At 38.1% G+C, this 19,498-nt stretch overlaps 3 protein-coding genes across 6 annotated transcripts; all 3 read right to left on the bottom strand.

The window, feature by feature from the left end:
* Positions 1-1,934: 1,934 nt before the first annotated feature.
* Positions 1,935-18,800, bottom strand: LOC129239483 (diphthine methyltransferase). The gene is made up of 3 exons (XM_054874993.1): positions 18,675-18,800; positions 2,142-3,246; positions 1,935-2,070 (listed from the first exon to the last, which is right to left on the bottom strand). The coding sequence occupies exons 1-2, from the start codon at positions 18,681-18,683 to the stop codon at positions 2,182-2,184; spliced, it is 1,074 nt and encodes a 357-aa protein (XP_054730968.1). The 5' UTR covers positions 18,684-18,800; the 3' UTR covers positions 1,935-2,070; positions 2,142-2,181.
* On the bottom strand, positions 6,565-13,014 carry LOC129239482 (putative uncharacterized protein DDB_G0271606). Of its 4 annotated transcripts, none has more exons than XM_054874992.1 (3): positions 11,501-13,014; positions 10,931-11,386; positions 6,565-8,535 (listed from the first exon to the last, which is right to left on the bottom strand). In XM_054874992.1, the coding sequence occupies exons 1-3, from the start codon at positions 12,317-12,319 to the stop codon at positions 7,099-7,101; spliced, it is 2,712 nt and encodes a 903-aa protein (XP_054730967.1). In that variant the 5' UTR covers positions 12,320-13,014; the 3' UTR covers positions 6,565-7,098. The 4 variants fall into 4 exon arrangements, with proteins under 4 accessions (XP_054730967.1, XP_054730964.1, XP_054730966.1 ...); XM_054874989.1 differs by having other exon boundaries at positions 6,565-8,366; positions 8,427-8,535; positions 10,931-13,013; XM_054874991.1 differs by having other exon boundaries at positions 6,565-8,366; positions 8,448-8,535; positions 10,931-13,013.
* Positions 15,470-17,374, bottom strand: LOC129239484 (capping protein-inhibiting regulator of actin dynamics). The gene has a single exon (XM_054874994.1). It carries the CDS (start codon positions 17,145-17,147, stop codon positions 16,365-16,367), a length of 783 nt encoding a protein of 260 aa, XP_054730969.1. The 5' UTR covers positions 17,148-17,374; the 3' UTR covers positions 15,470-16,364.
* Positions 18,801-19,498: the final 698 nt, after the last annotated feature.

The raw sequence follows: 19,498 nt of genomic DNA, 5'->3' as shown, positions 1-19,498 counted from the left end.
TTTATGATCCAACAAAACTATTTACTATTTCCCTTATATGTATATCACATGAACACGATGAAAAATTTTCTATTTCTTTTAATACCAAACCCAACCCGGTCAACGGTTCAGATTTCAGCGCTTCAAGCAAGTAACGACCACTAATAAGATAATGCCACGAAGGGTCGTTGCCGCTACATATAGTACATCTTGATACTTCAAAGGTCATCTATGCCTCAAACATTGGCGAAGTAGTACTAATTACTAATAATTACTTACCATACAAAATTTGTTTGCCATCTGTAAATACCACCTTGATCAAAAACTTCCCGGAATATATTCAGAGAATTCAAAATACAAGTTTATTCCTCAATAGCGATTTTATCATCTTCAAACTGCAACTGCAACGGATTTATGCCAGCTCTCGAGACATTTCGGAAACTCTATTTTCGGTACAGCCAGCAGAGTCGACATTGATTTTTGCATTACTTCCTTTCGGCTGTTAATACGCGTTCCCCGATTCCATCAAACAGAAAAACATCGCAGGGAGCCGTATCAGGTTAATGGCTGTTGAAAGATATTCGTTCCGTTCTGGGTCAAAAATTCGCCGACAATGATGACACTGTGTGACGGTCCGTTATTATATTGCAAAATCCACGAGTTGTTTTTCCAAAAACCCTTTCTTTTTTTGGCAAATTTCGTCACGTAAACGTCTCATAACGCCCAAACAATAGTCCTTAGTAACTGTCTGACCTTCTGGAAAAATTGTGTGGTATACAATACCCATTTTTTGACTGAAAACGACGTCGTTTTTTGACTTGATTCATTCGCAGCTCTCCACTCATTCGCCTGATTTATGTTTGGTGTTTTTTCTACTCATAAACTGACGTCCCGTCTTCAGTAATGATGCCTTTGATGAATGTTGGGTTGGATTCAGCCTTAGAAATCATGTCTTTCGCGATATCAACGCGGTCCCTTTTTTGCATGAAATTTAGGTCCTTTGGGACCAACTTACCCCTAATGGTACCAGGACTCACCGACGTAAACGCAAGCCCCTATCAGCTGTTACGATGAGACTAATGCGAGCCCCATGTAAATGAACACAGTTCTGTTCCGTAGTATAGTAGATGGTTCTTTCATCGTGTCAGCTGAGACGCGCCTACGTTTACGTTGGTGAACGTGAGCACCATAATCATTAACTACAATGTTCTGAACGGATTCATAAACAATATTCAAGTGCTTGTTGTTGTAGCAGTAACTTTGCCTTGTCAGTGTAGTGTAATCACCGGCCGTCTTTGTACGGCTCATCTAACGGTAGGCCCAGGAAACTTGTTGTTTCGACATCTTGGGTCCAGAGGGAGAGGGGTGTTAGATGAGTGGGTTTGATGGAGCATGTGAAAAGGTGGATAGTGTCGTGTCGGGTGCCTTCACATGCCGGACATATGCTTAGTATGTCTTGGTCGAGTTTGGATAAGTAGGAGTTTAACCTAACCGGAATGCCAAGGTTACACGTTACTCTCGGGGAAGTTGGAGCTCTTCGTCTGCAATGGGTGGTGGTTGGACTCCGATGACGGCATTCGGGGATCGGGAACTTAAGAAGGTGGTAAGAGTCTTCCAATGAATGTCGTAAATTTTATGTTTGTACACTATTCGATCCAGTAATTGCGGGCTGTGTTGTTCTGGATCTCGGCCGCATATTCAAGAGCTCTTCCAGGTCTCTGATGGCTAATTTGGGGCTATTGATCAACTTTTCTTAATTTAAAGTATCACATTCGGTGTGAAGTTCTGGTAGTTTCGGCAAAAGTGTCGCGTTCTAATTGACAAAAAATCGGGCAGTGTTGTGCGTAGTCTTTTAAATCGGCAACTTCGTTTAAAACTTTGTTTGCACGATTGCTTCATTCTTACTTACCGTCAATATCGGAATTATCAAGAAAAAATTTTTTAGAAATTTCCGTTAATTTTATTTACCTATTCACCTTCTATCAATGAAAACCAAATGCCGAACATCAGAAAAGTATCAGGTTAGCATTTACAACAGGGTTGCAAACGTTTATAGGTGATGCCGCTTTTACTAGGTGTCTCGAACAAGCGCTTTATCATAAAATAAACAGTAGCAGTTATTTTTTTATTTTTTTATTTAATCAAATAGACACCAAACCTACATGATGTTAGTTTTCAGATGATAAGTGGTGAAAGCTGCACTTACTGCTTACGATCTTCTTCGTCGACTTGAGCCACACAAAGTTTATGGTCGTAAAAGGAACATGTCGCTAAATACAAATCCTGATTATCATCTACTTTGCGACACCAATCCGCGCCATAACAAATACTTTTGTGTTCATAGTATTCACCAATGAGTTCAGGGCCATCCAACAGTCCATCGGCAAGCTGAACAATACTAAAATTGTGGTACATGCATGCAGCTAAAATAAGATTGCGCTTGAATGGATCGTTCTTGAGGCGCCAAATTCCACCTCCTAGATCCAATTCTGCCAATGGACGTTTCATTGAACGTGTGTCAAACATACGCAAATGCTCATCATAGCTACCAGTCAGCAATAGATGTTCCCGCAATGAATGGCTTAGCAAGCAAGTAACTCCGGCATTGTGCGATTTGTTGGTGAAAATTCGGGAGCACGATCGCAGATCGTAAGCTTGTAGAAGCACATCATCACCACCACTATAAATACGGTTTACATCCCATCTATCGAAAGCACATGTCCATGCCTCGAATCCATGTGCAGTAATAACATTGGCTTTTTTGAGTCCACGCTCTGGTTCGTAATCGATCAGATTTACACAACCTTTGGAATCTGAGACTAATATTTGAAATCGGCTAGCAGCTAAATTTTCCGAATGCCGCCAATCCAAAGACAATGCCAGTAGATCATCACAGTCGGGATTTAGTTCTAAGCTGCTGATCACTTTTAATACATCATTTTCTAATTCATATAACTGGAGTTCACCGAATGAATTGACAATAGCTAATAGAGGGTTTTCACTAAGTTGTCCGATTAACCATTTCATGTCTAGAACAGCAGCTGTTTCCAAGCGATAGACTTCAACCAGATCCTTTCCAGACGTACAAAACTTATAGAGGTAGACACGACCCTTTCGTTTAATGCGCATAGCAATGTTGTCGCCGGACATCTCTTCTAATTGATAGGTGCCGCAGGCAAAGTAGGATTGGAAATGTGGATGTGGACACCATTCTACCGAATCAGCTGAATATTCAGTATCAACTGTGTGTAAAGTGGTGAATTTAAGCTGAAATCAAATAAGTATTAATGCATTAATTTTTGAACATATTTTTCATAGATTTTAATGCGACTTATGTATATGTATATATGTATTGTAGGTATTTATATTGGTTGTTTCTATTGTAATAGCATAAAACATTATGCATAAGCGGCGTATGCGGCAACCTCTGAAAGGACTGGTGTGCAGTTCTAGCTCTAGTTTCAAAAACCATTTTCGATCTCTGGCTCATCGGCTCATCAAAAGTGTACAAATATAATTTAATTATTTGCTACAAAGTAATAATTTTTCATTGACCTTTATTTTGACGCTCATTGTTCGTTTTGGCCATTAATTGATAATTTTTTATTAAAATATAAAAATTATAATTTTGTTGTTGTTATGATTTATTTAATCTTGTTTGTTGATCAGAAATAATGTTTCTTTACCGAACTATTTTTTTATTTTAGAATACGCATCATGTCAAAAAATTTATTTAATTTTGCGTAACATCAAACACCACCGATCGTCATCGTCTATCTCATCTAAAAGTAGGCCCAAGAAATATGCTGTTTCGACGGGTCAGATCCCATATATTGAGTATGTCGGGTAGTGATTGAACTCCGATGACGGCATTCGGCGGTCAGGAGTTTAGGAAGGTGGTAAGAGAGTTGTCTAATGACTGTCTTCAAACTCTTGGATCCAGTGCGTACAGCTCTGGATCACCTAAGTATAATTGAAGAGATGTCTCCTGAGTCGCCTGAGAGATGATTCAGCCTCCAGCCGCAGGGGCGATTCCTCCGGTAGCAACCCAGCAGGAACTGCCTGCTGAGCATCTTACTATGCTCCTTAACCGGAAGCATAATAGCCTCGTTGTGGAGATGTTGCAGGAGAGATATCAGCAGGCATCACGGGCTGTGCTGATGGCAGAATTCTGACAGGTCTGAATCTTTATCTACCGCGAATCACTAGTACCAGTCAACCAGACGGGCGCAGCGCAACTCATAACCAACCGACCGATTGCTTTAAATCTCGCCAATAATATTTCTTGACCTTTGCCACAAGTGCTACCGGCTAGCGATTTGAGGACCTCGTAGCGGTTTTGGACCTTAGTGGCAATTGCGTTATATGGGCCGAGAAGAGCAAACTGTCGAACAAAACCCCCAAAATTTTGGCGTTGTTTAGAGTCGTCGACTTTCAGCTTTAATTGCAGTTTGATTTCCCTCGTCCAGGTAAAAAGGGTCGCCATGGATTTAGCGAGGAAAAGCTAGAGACTACTTGCAGAGAAAAGCGAGAAATGCTGGCGTGGTGATCGTTCACTTTGGAACACAAGCCATATATTTCATTACTGGACGTCATTATCAAGCAATCGTCAGCAAGGGAGGCTAATGAAACTCCCTCTGGTGGTTGGGGAAACTTCGAAATGTAGCTGATAATGTAACTAAGGTCAGGTGTTTCTTGAAGAGCGGTAGTAGGACCTCAGGTGTCTTTACTATTGGGGAAAGTAGAGTTATCCGGCGATAAGACTCTCCTTGAATGATAAACAGTTCAATAGGCACGGCTAGTTTACTGGGGCTGCAGCCCTTGGTCGTCGAAAACCCGAGTCATTCCGGTAACGTAGAACCGGCTGCTAGCAAACAGTTCCTGCTTGGGTGCTACCGCAGGATTCACCCTTGCAGACACCGCCGCCTCCAGGGCACGTCAGGAGACACCTACTCAATTACGTCGACGAGATCCAGGACAAAACGAACAATTTTCTACTGGACCAGACAGTATTTAGGCAGATAATAAACGATATTCATCGGGAGACCAACACCGCCTTCTTAAGCTCCCGACCACCGAATGCCGTCATCGGAGTCCAACCACCACCTACAGCAGATGAAGAGCTCCAGCTTCCCCGTGAGGTCCGCGTAACACTGGCACAATTACGTTCTGGATATTGTATCAGGTTAAACTCCTACTTATCTAGAATTGACCCGACATACCAAACACATCTCCTGCATGTGAAGGCACTCCGCACGACACTAATCACCTTTCCACATATGCCTCTCTAAACCCACTCATCTACCACCCCTATCCCTCTGGTCCAACCTATCGAAACAGCATGTTTCTTGGGCCTACCTTTAGATGAGTTATACGAAGACGACTGGGATTACTACCTACACTGACAGGGATTGTATTGCTGCTACAACAACAACACCCGTGCAATTGTGCAATCATCTGGTAACTGTGGATGGAGGATGTAAATAAATTGCCGGCTAGTCTAGCTTGCATAGCATCACTTCGCGAAATACAACCACCAATAGTGATTGCCATCCTGTCATTGTGCTTCTTGATTGGCCCCAAATTTCACTCTTTTCACCAAATAAAGAGTGATTTTTTGGGGCACCGCATATATTATATTTAAAAGTTAATGACTTTTGAAATATGTTGGAAGCTTAGATAGTTATTTTATTAAAATACTTACCTTAAACTCATACGATACCTACCTTGATGCGAAAAAATTAAAAACTTTCTTATTTTGTGAAATAAATAAAGAAAAAAATTCCGCGGTGGGCGGAAGAAAGTTGTGCAAACAACCAAAATGTATTTCAAATTTGAAGAAAAATGCTATCCACCGTCAATGATAAAATGCAAATGTGTTAAATTCACACATCAATTTATGCATAGCTACGCACAAGAGTAACCTGAGGTGTTATATGAAAATTACTTTTCAACCATATTTTATTCTTTCGCCTTCGAAGTAAGTACATCCAGTAGATTACAACAACAACTATGTCAGCGACTGATCCAATACTCCTTACATTTTTCAAAAGTTTGTTATTTTTTTTCGAAACGTCGTTGCAAAATCCATGTCCAGCCACCAATTATGATGAATCTCGTGAAAGTGAGGTTCATAGAAGGCTACTTTGGATGAAGTACACCTTACTCGGAACTAGTCATAGAACTTCCTTTCCACGAGCTCAGTCTACATCACTTCTCTCCCTCCTTCGAATTTTGTATCGAAGCTGTTGTAACAGCTGACATAACAGTACTTAATATATACATATATAATTGGTGCTTACACCTTTTATTGGGTGCGCTTTATGTTATTCCACAAATGACAGTACTTGACCAGATATAAATCCAGGGCGTTCCGGTAATGTGAGACCGACTGTCGGCGGAACAATCGAATCGAAGGTCTTCCTTTCGAGTTTCAAACTTTACATTTTTGTTCATTACATTAGCTTGGCGAATGTGGGCCCGCAAAAAAGAACACTTTGAATTTTAACGAGTTCGCCAATATGATTGTTTTAGCTATGGGCATACCATTTTCCGCAGCTGCGCTAAGGTAAATAAGTACATCAATTTGTGTGTTTAATCTACTTTAAAAAAATTATTGACTTTATTCTTTACTTTACCATGATCATTATTATACTTATTACACAGTAATATTATTATTATGTTTACACGAGCTCTACATACATTGAGTGTTACTAGTGTATATAAATTTGCCATAATTATGTATGTAGTATATGGTATACTGCATGAACATAAAACTTACATATGAATATATGTATATATGTGTATATATATGTATGTACGTATGCAAGTACCCGTCATAGGTATAGTTAATCAAAACTGTTATCATTCCAATTGCTACTGCTACGTTTTTTTTTTTTCTTTTCATTTCTATAAAGAATTTTATGTTAATTGCTGCTTCTAGCATTTTGTGGTGACTTCGGTGATATATTGTAGTTCAAGCTACCACGTGTTGACATATGATCATGTTTCCGTGGACGTCGTGAAGGTGTATTTATCATAAACTGTGTTTTATTGATAGATTATTGTGTATTTTTTGTTTTAATGCGTACTTGCTAAATTTTTATGTAATAGTTAGATTTATTTTGTTTTCATTACGATGATAGGTTCGAGGATCTTAAGCATATCATTATTCTCAGGCTGGGTGTTATATTCCTTGCACGGCGGTTTACCGTAGGGGGCATTGTTAGAGGCTGACATTTGTTGTTGTTGGTTCTGCTGTGGATCTGGCTGTTGAGGTGCTTGCGAATTGGCTAAAGCTAAAAAACGCTGCTGTTGTTGCTGCTGCTGAAGTTGAGCTGCGACCATATTTGAAGAATCATTTGTGTGTAGCATCTGCTGTTGAAGCGGCTGTTGTTGTTGTTGCTGCTGTTGCTGAAGTATTTCCTGTTGCTGTTCTTGTGGCTGAAGTTTACTGTTAGCGGTGGAATCATTACCGTCACTAGAAATATCTACATCCTTTTTAAGTTCTTCGTAAAGTTCGCGTGCTCTGTCTTCAGTGCGGCGGCGAGAATGACTTCGTAGACGACGCATTCGTGCGTACTCCGCCTGCTTCGATAAACGTGTTTTTCGTTCTTCTGTCGATTCGGTTGCTCGTATTTCTGCACGTTTCAGACGGGCTCGTTCACATAGCTTTGCTAAACGGACTGCCCGCTGTTCAGGGGTCTCATTCGCCCTCACCTCCCTTTGATGTGCTGCCATTTTGTCCAGTCGTCTTCGTTTGTCTTCATCGGTTTCATATTTGTGCCCGCTGCCCCGGGTCGAGCCGGTGGGCGAGGAATGTTGTTGACCACGTCCGCGGCGCTGTGTCTGCTGTGGTGATGAGAGCATCTGATTGATTTCCTGCTCAAGCAAAGCGCTCACCTTTTGTTGCCGTAGAGCGTCCTCCGGTGATTCAGTGGATCCTGTGGGCAGCAGATAAATGCCGTTTTTTGTGTCTCCCGTGTTGCTCGAAGTAGAGGCGTTGTTGACTGTGCCAGTGCTCGAGAAGATGATTTTTCTAGGGCGACCGCGGACCGGTTTTGGAAAATCCTGTATAGCTTGTTGTTGTGTAGCGGTTGAGGCAACAGCTGCTACGGCTGCAGCAGCAGTTATAGATGTGTTCGCAAGCAAATTGTAAGCTCCGCCAACTGTAGATTGAGCAACTTGTCCAGACGATGGCGATGTCCCGGAGTTGGTCGTATTGCTAGTGAAATGCACGGGCGTGAATGGGGGTGGTACTGTATTCGGTGGAATACTTAGCTGAAATCCATTGTGATACATAGGATAATAGGTAGCTTGTGCAGGCGTGCTAGATGGTGAAGTCACAACGGTCGATCCAGTGTTGGCTGCAGCTGCTGGAAATGTAGCTAAATAAGGAAATTGATTATATAGCGGAGTAGGAGGGTTCTGTATTTGAGGATGTGAACTTTTTAATTTCTGATTCTCACTGTTGGACGTGGATGCTACGATCACCTTTGAATCGTTCTGCAAATTGGAGCCCCCAACAGATCCACTGTTATTCGCTGAATTGTTTGTCTGTAAATGAAAATTATTATAGAATTCCCTCATCCTTTTTAAATGTTGAATATGTATTTGCCTGCCACATACCGCCCGAGGAGCGCAACACCAAAAAAAAATAAATATTTCTACGACTTGTGGTTTTTGACAAATAAAAAAAAATTACAAATGGAAGCGTATAAAAAACCGACTACCATATGAAGGGGTTTTATTTACACAACATGTATGTATCTAGCATTGGAAATGTCAATGTTGCCATATCCCAAAAAATTAAAAAAATTGCACATGTGAGTAAATCTGAGCAATTTTAATGTAATATTGAATAAAATTTAAATCTATAAACTTCTCAACATTAATTAATACAAATACCTCACTTGGTGTTTGATATTGAAAATCTAAACTAAAAACATGGAAATCAATTAAAGAAAATGATTTTGTAAGTGTTCATTAATACAATCATTTGTATATGGAGTTACCTTCCACTAACTATAACTTCACATCGGTCAAATTTCTGTTAGTACTTTGTACCGTTCCGTTAACTCATAATCTCAACACTCAATTGCTCATTTTATAACTGTCAAATTTGATTGAATGCGATGGAAATATTTTAAGTCTGCATTGCCATATTATGTTATCGTCATTTTGAAAATGTCGTCAAGTAAACTAGTATGTTGTGCCCGCGTTCTTTATTGTTTGATTTATACGATGAATAGGAAAGAATGATCCCGATATTCGGGGTGAGTCCTATTTGCAAAGAGGAGAAATGCACAGTCTGGAAAACTGAGTGTCAAAAAATAAACCAATTGGCTGGCAAACATACAAAATGACAGCCCATGGTTTCACAGATGTTGGCAATATAAGACTTAGAATATTTCATGATATGATTGCTGAATTCATTCAATTTTTCGTCTCGATTGACAATTTCACTGAAAAAAGCCATTACAAATTTAGTGTAGAAATTTCCAGCAACATTTCGTTTTCAAAATGACATCAAGCAAAACAGATCGCTGAGCTCGCACGCAATAAAATGATAACTGAGTTGCCAAACTAAGAAATTACAGTCGATATTAAGTCAGTTATGGTAAGAAATTCGGTAAAAAAAATATGTACGTTTTAACATTGGAAATTAGTGAGCTCGTACTGACATTTTTGTGTTAACAGAATTTTTTAACATAATATGTAGAAAGTATTGATGTGGAGAAAATTGCATTCCAGCCCAGGAAAATAAATTTAAATATGAACGTATATAAAATAGCTGAATGTTATGTAAAATGTAAGCAACTTTGCTTTTAATGCAAATATTAATTTCGCTAGAAAAAAATTTAAAACTTTCAAAAATTATTTTCTAATTCACAATATTACTTTAAGATTTCAGACAGGTTTCACTATTAATGCAACGTTGACGAAATGGAATAATTCGGTTACTGATATATTATTCCTATATCTGTGATCATCAATGAATATTGAAATATTAATATTAAGTTTTTTTTTTAATAAATTATTGGGTGACTAAGACTGTAGGCACCAGTAGTCGCAGTTTTTTCAAGTATCTGCTTCCTAAAAAAAAATTAAGCAAGCAAGTCATAGTTTTGCTAACTTCACTTGACAAGCGATTAGCAAGTTATTATTTTTTTTTGCCTTTTGCTTTTTAGATGGATGTTGCGTTGACTCTCTCAGCTGGTGTTCGCCAATACAAGCACTTATACATATTCACAAATGCGCCAATTCACGACATAATACATAATAACATAGGATCGCCTTTGAAACCTGCTTCGACAAAAAATCATCTGGCAACGCTGCTGAAGTACAAAAAGGAAAAAGCATCATCTTTATAAAAACCGGATTCATTTTCTCCATTTTGCGTATACCAACGTTCGTTTACAACACGTTTAAATAGGAAGTTGCCAACATTTGCCACTTAATGTTTTTTGATTTTTTTTTGGTTTACAGAACTTTCTACATAAGCTTTATTAATATCATAAAACATTGTAGATTTCCCTCCAGTTTTTGAAATTACATACCAACCAAAAATTCCTTTTTTGTTTCACTTTTGCTATGCATCGGAGTTCTGTACCTTCTAGTAGCTGTACTTAATAACGTTATACATACATAAATATATACATACATGTATGCATTTATGTTGCGCCCATTCCCATTGTTTATAAAATTTTAATTTTTAAGCTAGATTTGTTAAAAACTCACGAGTTAATTTTGTTTTATTTATTTAAAAGACAATTTTACTGAACGAATCTTAATTTTTAGAATCTTTACACGCTTAATTTTGGAAAAGAGACACTATGATTAAGGTTAAGTTATTGTAATATTAAGTTTTTAGTTGAACAATGGGGCAGACAAGTAGATATTCGTGTACATTTGGGTATCTATGCACCTATTTAGTATCGTTTATACTTACCTGAAGTTCCTGCTTCTTCATATATTTGTTTTGATAGAATTCAAGGGAACTGGCTATAGTACTGAATTGTGGTACATGCGCTTGTGGCAACTTAGATGATGTTGTTGCAGTCCCATTACCCGCCCCTGAAGGTTTCTGATCATTGTCATACAGTTGTTGAGGGAACATGCTATTTGATTCAGAATCTAGTATTGTTTGTTGCTGCTGCTGTTGGTGTGTAAAACGTCCTTGCTGCATTGATTGTTGTTGCTGTTGCTGCTGTGCTGTCAATTGCTCCTGTTTAAGTAAAGCGGGTCTCAAAGTTGCCGGACTCATGAACATATTCTGATAGTACTCTATGGGATTGGTCAACGCCGTCTGCTGTGGTTGATAAGGTGCTAGTTGTTCGTCATTGGATTGTTGTGGTTGTTGTTGCTCTAGGTTGCTGTTTGTTGCGACTGTTGATTGCGGGGCTGCCTGGTTCAAATTGATATTTTCATTAGTGGAACTGGCAGCAGTACTTTGCAATTGGCTCGAATTCTGCGAATTCTCACTTTGCTCGTGCTTGGATTTTTTCTTATTTTCTCTGACCTTTTTTGCATATTCGTTTAACTTCCTCAGTCTCTCCTTGCGTTGATCTGCAGATTCACTTGCAATGCGTTGACGTGCCCGTGCTGCCATTTCTGCCAAACGTACCTTTCGCTGATCTGGTGTCTCATTAGCACGGTAGAGGCGCATACGTTCAGCAAGCTTCTGAAGTCGTTTAGCCCGCTGGTCTGGCGATTCCATTGCTCGACGAAGTCTTTGCCTAGCTGCATTACGCACAAGGCGCATTGCTCGTTCCATATCCGACTCATTTTGGCGGCGCAAACGATTCGCCTCAGCGTTTCTTGCGAGACGCTTACGGTACTCCTCTTCATTTTCGCGGTTACGCCTTTCACGCATCCTTTCAGCATTGCGTGCCAACCGACGAGCACGGGCTTCAGGGCTTTCGTTCCAGCGTTGAGCTGCTGTACGTGAGGAAGTAGACGATGTAACTGATGTAGGACCGTGTGTTGTGGTAACACCCCCGGGTACCGGGGTTGAGGCGGGCTGTTGCTTTAGTGAAAGCGGTTGCGGGTACCCTGGTAATGTGCTTAACTGTAGTTGCTGTTGTTGTAATTGTTGATCATGTTGTTGAAAGTGGTGCTGTTGATGTTGCTGATGTAATTGATGCTGTTGCTGTTGCTGCTGCTGCTGGTGCTGCTGCTGTTGCTGCTGATGAGACAATGGCACCAGCAACGTAGACGGGTGCTCGATGAGAAGCCGTGCATTGTGTCCATTCAATGCTAGTAGATGTGTTGCGTACTGTGAATGCTGCTGCTGTTCTAGTGTAGGCTCTATTTTTATCCCATTGGGATTTGATTCCATTATTTCGAAAACGTCACTCTCAGGAACTGGGAACGTTTGTATAAATCTTCACCTTGCTCTTCCACATTTATTTGCCTTTGGCCCTCACCTCCGCACATGCATTCCCACCATTCACTGTTATTATTCTTTATTAGCTTTTGCGTATTTGCAATTGTTGCAAATATTTACAGAGTTTTTCTTACTGATGTCATTTATTGGCGGCGATTGTCAAACTTTGACATTTTGCACTAAAAGTCTCAAGCAAACAATTCACAGCGTTATATTCCATATATTGGAAAGATGTTGTTTCACACACATTTCCAGCCTAACTTTCCAATCGATTTTTCACATGATTTTCTATGGGGCTCTTCACATATTTTAGCTCGAAACCTCCAATGCACTTACGACACAATCATAATTTCATTCACAAAACAATATTATACTTTTTTTTTGTTTTGTATATTGTTAGTCGCCAATCTCAAATATCTGAATCATTAAAATTACTCTAGCTTTAAATATAGTTAATGCACAAACTTTTAACTTCAATTCAATTTAACTCACTTTCCACTTTTTTCAACATTTATATTCCATAGAATCAGTTATTAAAGGTTCTTTGCATATAATGATATTTTTTACTTTAATTTATTATTTAACCATAAAATTTCCGTAGGCGGTGAGGCCAAAACCAGCAACGGCTTGCGAAAAAAATGTAAATACACGAAATTGCGTTGGAACGAGCCGCTTTGTGGAAAATGGAAGTAACACCAAGAGAAATTTGTTAGTTGTTTTAAAAACTCTTAAATATATAATTAGTTACGGTTTATTAAACCATTCTTAAAAGATATATTTTCAAGTGGTTTTTATTGACCTAAGATGTATTTAAAAAATTAAATTTGTTAACGCATTAACAATTATTAAAAAAATCCACTTTATATATCCAGGTCGATTTCGTCTGCTGATAATTTCCTTGATCTTGTAATATAATTATTTTTCAAGTATATGTATAAATAATAAATAATACTTCAAGCATGAATTAATAGATCATTAAATTAAAACATTTACTTAAGTCTTCTGCAAGTTTTTAACAGAATCTTATTTATATATATATATATTTTGACAAAAATAAACTTGATAGTTTCTGATTTTGACGCATGATTTTTCGTTCTTTGTACCTTTGTACTGAGTACTTTTAATTTCGGCTCAAAAAAGGAATTATAGCGTTCTAAATTGGAATTATGTATGTATATACACACATTTTCCAATGAATAGATACACCCCATTTACACACGGAGACATCTGGAAGGGAGACACTGGAAATTCTCTTTTCATGTCTCATTCGCGGGCACACGGGCAAAATTGCTTTCGGCGACATTTTGACATTTAATACTTTAGCATCGTATGGTTCGGATGTATTCTCGCACACGCTTACATGTAAAGCGGAAAACGTTCGTCAACAATTTCTTAAATATATGAATGAAAAATGCAAACTGGTTAAATAATAAATAATTTGTTGTTTTTTTTATTGAAATATATTTATAAATTCTTATACTTGAATAAAAAAAATTAAATTAAAAATACTTCATATGTAAATAATTAACTTAAAATTAACTTGAGTATCTAGAAATGCAGGGAAAAATTAGAAATCAACATAAACATGTCCCATAACTATTTTAAATTATACCTAATTTACTAGCAAAAATAATCGTGCATTTCCCAAGCAGCGTTCGGATGTTTGTCATCGTTGTTTTCTTCCGTTTGTATGAAAACCAACACATAACTTAGAACTTTCTTCCACAAAAGCAGAAAACGAATGAAGCAACTGTCAAAAATTGCTTTAAGATTGGAAATACGAATAAGAAGAGCAAAGCGTGTCGCCAGTACAGGAGACAAATTCCCTTCCCTCTTCCCCGGCCGTCCTTCACCCCCGAACAAAATGTTTCCCTTCCAGTGGAGACATCGTGTAAATGGGCACATACGCATCGACACACGAACACCCTCGAACGAGTATTCGTTCAAACGCCTGGAAGTGCAGTGCTACCACACCGTTTCGCAAGAGGACGCACGCTTCATGATTAGGGAATTACTGAGGGTATTATTTAAAGTGAAGTTAACGTCACATATTCACTGGAACTATATAAGCGTACATATAGATACACACGTCAGTATGTCCGCATATGTGTTCTGCATGTGTTACACGCATATGTGGATATTACTAGATACATACATATGTGGTTTTTTGTGTACCCACGAGCTGTAGCTTTCTTTAATATATTTGGCGCAATCAACCAATCCGCTTTCATATGGACGATACATGCGCACACCAAATATGCACCTACATATATGAGATTTTTTAATTTTCAAGCTTATCATTTACTCAAAAAAATCTAGATACCTGATTTTTTTTTTGTTTTGTGGAAACATCTAATTTTTAGCTAAGCTGAGTATTAATTATACCTTTCATGTAATGCACATCGATGACTGTATGTATGAATGTGTGCATGTACACATGATTTAGCTGTTCAGGAATTTCTGTATCACCAAAATCACTTACATCCATGCATACAGAAATAAAATTTGAAGGCTACCGAACATGAATCTTAAATAATAAGGAGTAAAAAAATAATTTTTCTTTACTTATACTGTATATGACTTCCATGGACACTAATTGACACGATGCACATCTATACACACATGTGCATGTGTGTATTATAACTAAACATTTTAAATGTTGGTATGTGTTGCTTCGAGACTTGATGTATACATATCTATATATGTATGTAGATAGTTTTAAGTTTTTCTACTTCTTGGTTAAAAGGCAATATGTATATGGTATTAAATTGGATGTAATACTTCCAAGATTGGACTACCAGATGTCACTTGCTTAAGTTAAGCTTATTTAAAATTCTGAGTTATGGAGTCGGTATTTCAGATACGAGGTACTTTCGATAACAAGCGTTGTTAGCATTTCTAGTTTAGCGAACACAAATATTTTGTTTGCATGGAAATAATACCTCTGCAAATAGCATTACGGAGCACGTAGTTTCAAATAAACTGTTCAAGACTATTCAAGGGGTGGTATGAAAACCACAATTGCATCAACAAATTATTCGATGTTTGATTCCTGAGCCCACACTTTTAGATTTTATTTCCTTCAGAAAGAACCAAGCCTAATTTACTTTAAAAATGTGAATGATGCAACTTTATTCCAGCATAGAGTGTACATATTACATAATGTGAAAATATTTATTAATTACATCAAACAATGAAGATAAAAGTTGAATTTTGACTAGAACTTAAATAAAATTGAAAAAAATACGTAGGAGTTAACTTGACTATATGTATTGCGTATTTAATAGTAAAACATCTCGTTACAGAATCGAATTTTATGTTGAATTATAACTACATGTCATTTACGGAAATGTCTAGAGCATCAGCACAAATGGGAATTTAATTAATTAAGGAGCTTTTTAGCGGGCTTAGATTAATCTGTTGGAGATTTAGATATAACGCTATAGGTGCTACATTGTAGTTATAATAATGCGTTCATTTGTGTTTGTGTGGTTGTGGTACTAATTGGTGTGTTTGTTTGCTTGTTTGTGTGACCGACTACATTTACATATGTACGCTTCTATATATTTGTTATATTATTATTATTATAATTATTACATTTCATTTTATATCAATGTAATGCATGCATTATAAAAATACTTTATTCCATAAACTTAATTAAATTTTCGGATGAGGGGCGTATATGGGTTGCCCCTAATTTGCCTCCTCTACCCTCTGATGATACGATCGCAGTGAAAGCCAAGTAACCAGGACTTATGCCAATGCGTGTGCGACTAAATCCATCCTTCTGTTCAAACCTTTCCCTTTTGCATCTTGTTCTGCCTACTATCCAGCTGATTTGTTGTGTTACTAATTTATTATATTAACGGTTATTATTATAAGTTTGTTGCGTCAATTATAAATGGTTGATGGTTTATAACATCAAAACCATACGTCTTCTGGTTCATGATGAGATAGATCTGATGCTGGCTGCAAACGTATATGTATATATGTTTATTTAGTAACCCTTAAGGCGGTCCTCCAGTGGTGGCTTATACACTTTTGGTGCATTAGCTCGCGCAGTTCGCATACGTTCAGCAGCTTTAGCTAGTCGCTTTTTGCGTTCATCTTGGGTCTCACTAGCGCGCCGCAGCCGCTGTCTAGCCGCATTTTTCATCAGTCTTAGGGTTCTTTGTACTTCATTTTCATTCTGACGTCGTATACGGTTCGCTTCCGCATTTTTCGCAAGCCGAATCCGATATTCTTCTTCACTTTCTTTGGCTCGTTTTTCGCGCATCCGGGCAGCGTTTCTTGCAAGTCGTCGCTGACGTGCCTCCACTGATTCGTTGCTTCGCCGACGAGCTGCTTTTTGCGCTCTAGTTGATGGCGGTGTGCTGACGTGAAGTTGCAACGGGTGCTGTTGGCCTTGTGGCGTTTGCTGCTGGCTCGTAGATGAAGCGGTTTGTTGCTGTTGTTGAGATGACGAAGATGACGATTGCTGTGACTGAGGTTGTTGAAAAGTATTTTCTAAGTTAAGGGCGGCGACAGCTGCAACGGCGTTTGTCGATGTACTGCCGCTATTACTGGCTGCTGCTACTGCAGCACTCGTATAGTTGTTATAGTCGATTAAGCCCCTGTTACTAGGGTAGAGGTGGTGCATGGGATTTTCATAGTTGAGGTATTCCGGCTTGATGAAAAATGGATCGCGCGCGGAAAGCGGTGTTGATGGCGAATTGAGGAAATATAATCGGCTGTGGTCAGTAGTGATGCTGCTTCCTCCGCCTCCCACTCCAGTGGACATCTGGGGTTGCTTCACGACTGTCTTACCAATCGTGCAGTTCGTCGTCACCTTGGAAAATATCGGAAAGCCGCGGATGTTACACCGTTTTTTAAAGTATTCACGTGATTTTTTAAATCAAATTTTTTTATTTTTCAACACAATTTTAGGAAAATTAACGGGTAAACAACAAAAGCGACATAACTAATCAATATGGAAAAAAACTTCCACGGCAGGCTGGAAGTGATTAATGGAAGTTAATGCGCAAACGTCGCTCACTTCCAGCGTCGGTGGCATTTCCAGAAATTGCCATATCGAAACAATTTTATGCAATTGGAGTTGTCATGCCGCCATGTTTTTTTTTGCGAGAACTTTGAAAATGCTAACGCAAAATTCGACTATAAACAATTTTGTGACTATACGACAAAACATCTAATTAATTTGAAGGTGAATACATTCCCAACAAAGATGTTTGGATCTTTTTTACAAATGACATCAGATCTATTCTACAGATCTTCATATTTATATCATATACCGTCCTTACGCGTATACTTGATATGAATTACTATTAAATTCATTATATGCGAGTATTGAAAATTTGTATATTTTCCTTGCTTCCTCCTGATAGGAAGAACCATAACAAATTAAATAAAGACCAATGATTGAAAGAGCAGCATCGGCATAAGAAAAAAATGTAATGTGTTTTCTGAGCTCCTGCGTAACAATTATATTTTTTGGACAAGTTATCCTTATCGGTTTTTATTCGACTCTTAGCATACTTCATTACATTGAAACGAAATAAATAGATGTAAGCCGTTCTTCTTACTAACCAAATGCAATGAACAAGTTATTAGTACCTACTTCTGAAAAGATAGGTAGTATGTACATATGTATCTTGTGAATTTTCAAAATAAATAAATAGTTATAACCAATTATGTAACCAAGTAATTTGTTTTGTATCTATACGTTTTGATTTTCGATTCGGTTCAAGACCAGTTATTTTGCATTTCAGCATCTTTTACAAGCTGCAGCGGCAATATTTGCTCTTATATGAAAAGGTGTTAAAGTCAAGTGAATATATTTTTTTTGGATATCGGTTAAATCGGAATTTTTGTAAAAGCCTTTTTGGCATTATGTTTACGAGCTCGATAAGAGCGGTAACATAGGTACATCCGCTTTTATAGTCCGGCTAGTGTTGTCGAATGTGCGATTTGGTATAAAATCAAATGTGTATGAAATTCATAAAAAATATTTTATTTTGAGCTCATAATTGTCGAAACTGTCTACCTACTCTAATTAAGCTACAAGAAAACTGGATGTATGCTGTAAGCTGCAGGACTGAATACAAGGGTCAGTTGCTTTGAAAACTAGAACTAGAGACCCAGTGTTATTGCAATTAAAAATATAAGGAAATACTTGGAAAAGTAGTGTTTCATAATCTGGCAACTTTTGCTTTGCTTCCTGAGCACGAATTGGAAGGCTATTGGTTCTATTCATTTGAAATCGCGACCAAACGCAAATTACGTATCTCTATTAAAAAATACTACGTACCTTTTGCATTTTATTAGTGTTGTTTAATTTATGCGATGGTACGGAAATCACTTTAATTAATCCAAAAAACACGTAGCTAGGCCGTTTAATGTGGAACCGAATAAGCACTGAACACACCTACACTAAAATTGAGCGACATGTGGGTTTAACCCGTTGGTCGCTACATAAATCTTAACGCATAATAGAATACTATAGCCAAGGCAAATGCATTAAAGGTGGTGGCACTAGACCAACAACACTGTTAAATACATTTGATTGTCAAAGGAAAGTATTGAGAAACTAGAAAACAAATAATAAATTCGCCTTGTTTCATTCTGAGCTAACAGCCACATGGACACAGCGAAAGAAAAAAAAACTCAGCTAATTTATCAACACCACCTTTAATAGATTCGCCTTGACAGTGAGTTCTATGTTACTGGAACGGTCCGGATTTATATACGACCAAGGACTGCGACTCTAGTAGAATTCCCTAAATATATAATGAATAAATAAATGGCGCGTACACTTCTGTTAGATGTTTGGCCGAGCTGTTCCTCCAATTTGTGGCGTGCGTCTGTTCGACAAATGGCTGTTGTAGCCGAATGGTTGGTTCGCGACTACCATTCGGGAGTGCGTATGTTCGAATCTCCGTGCATGAAACCACAATTGACAGAAAACGTTTTTTCTAATAGTGGTTGCTCGTGGGCAAGTAATGGTAAACCTCCGAATTTATTTATGCCATGGAAAAGCTCCTCCTCAAACAAATATGTTGTCACAACAACAACAAACATAGCTTAGATCCAGTGGATTATGATCATGAGCTTGATAAACAATTTCAATCCAAG

The sequence above is a fragment of the Anastrepha obliqua genome, chromosome 2 (assembly GCF_027943255.1).
Source record: "Anastrepha obliqua isolate idAnaObli1 chromosome 2, idAnaObli1_1.0, whole genome shotgun sequence".
In the NCBI taxonomy this organism is placed as follows: Eukaryota; Metazoa; Arthropoda; class Insecta; order Diptera; family Tephritidae; genus Anastrepha; species Anastrepha obliqua.
Note: the sequence above shows the minus strand (reverse complement) of the source record. Positions and strands in the feature narration are given on the sequence as shown.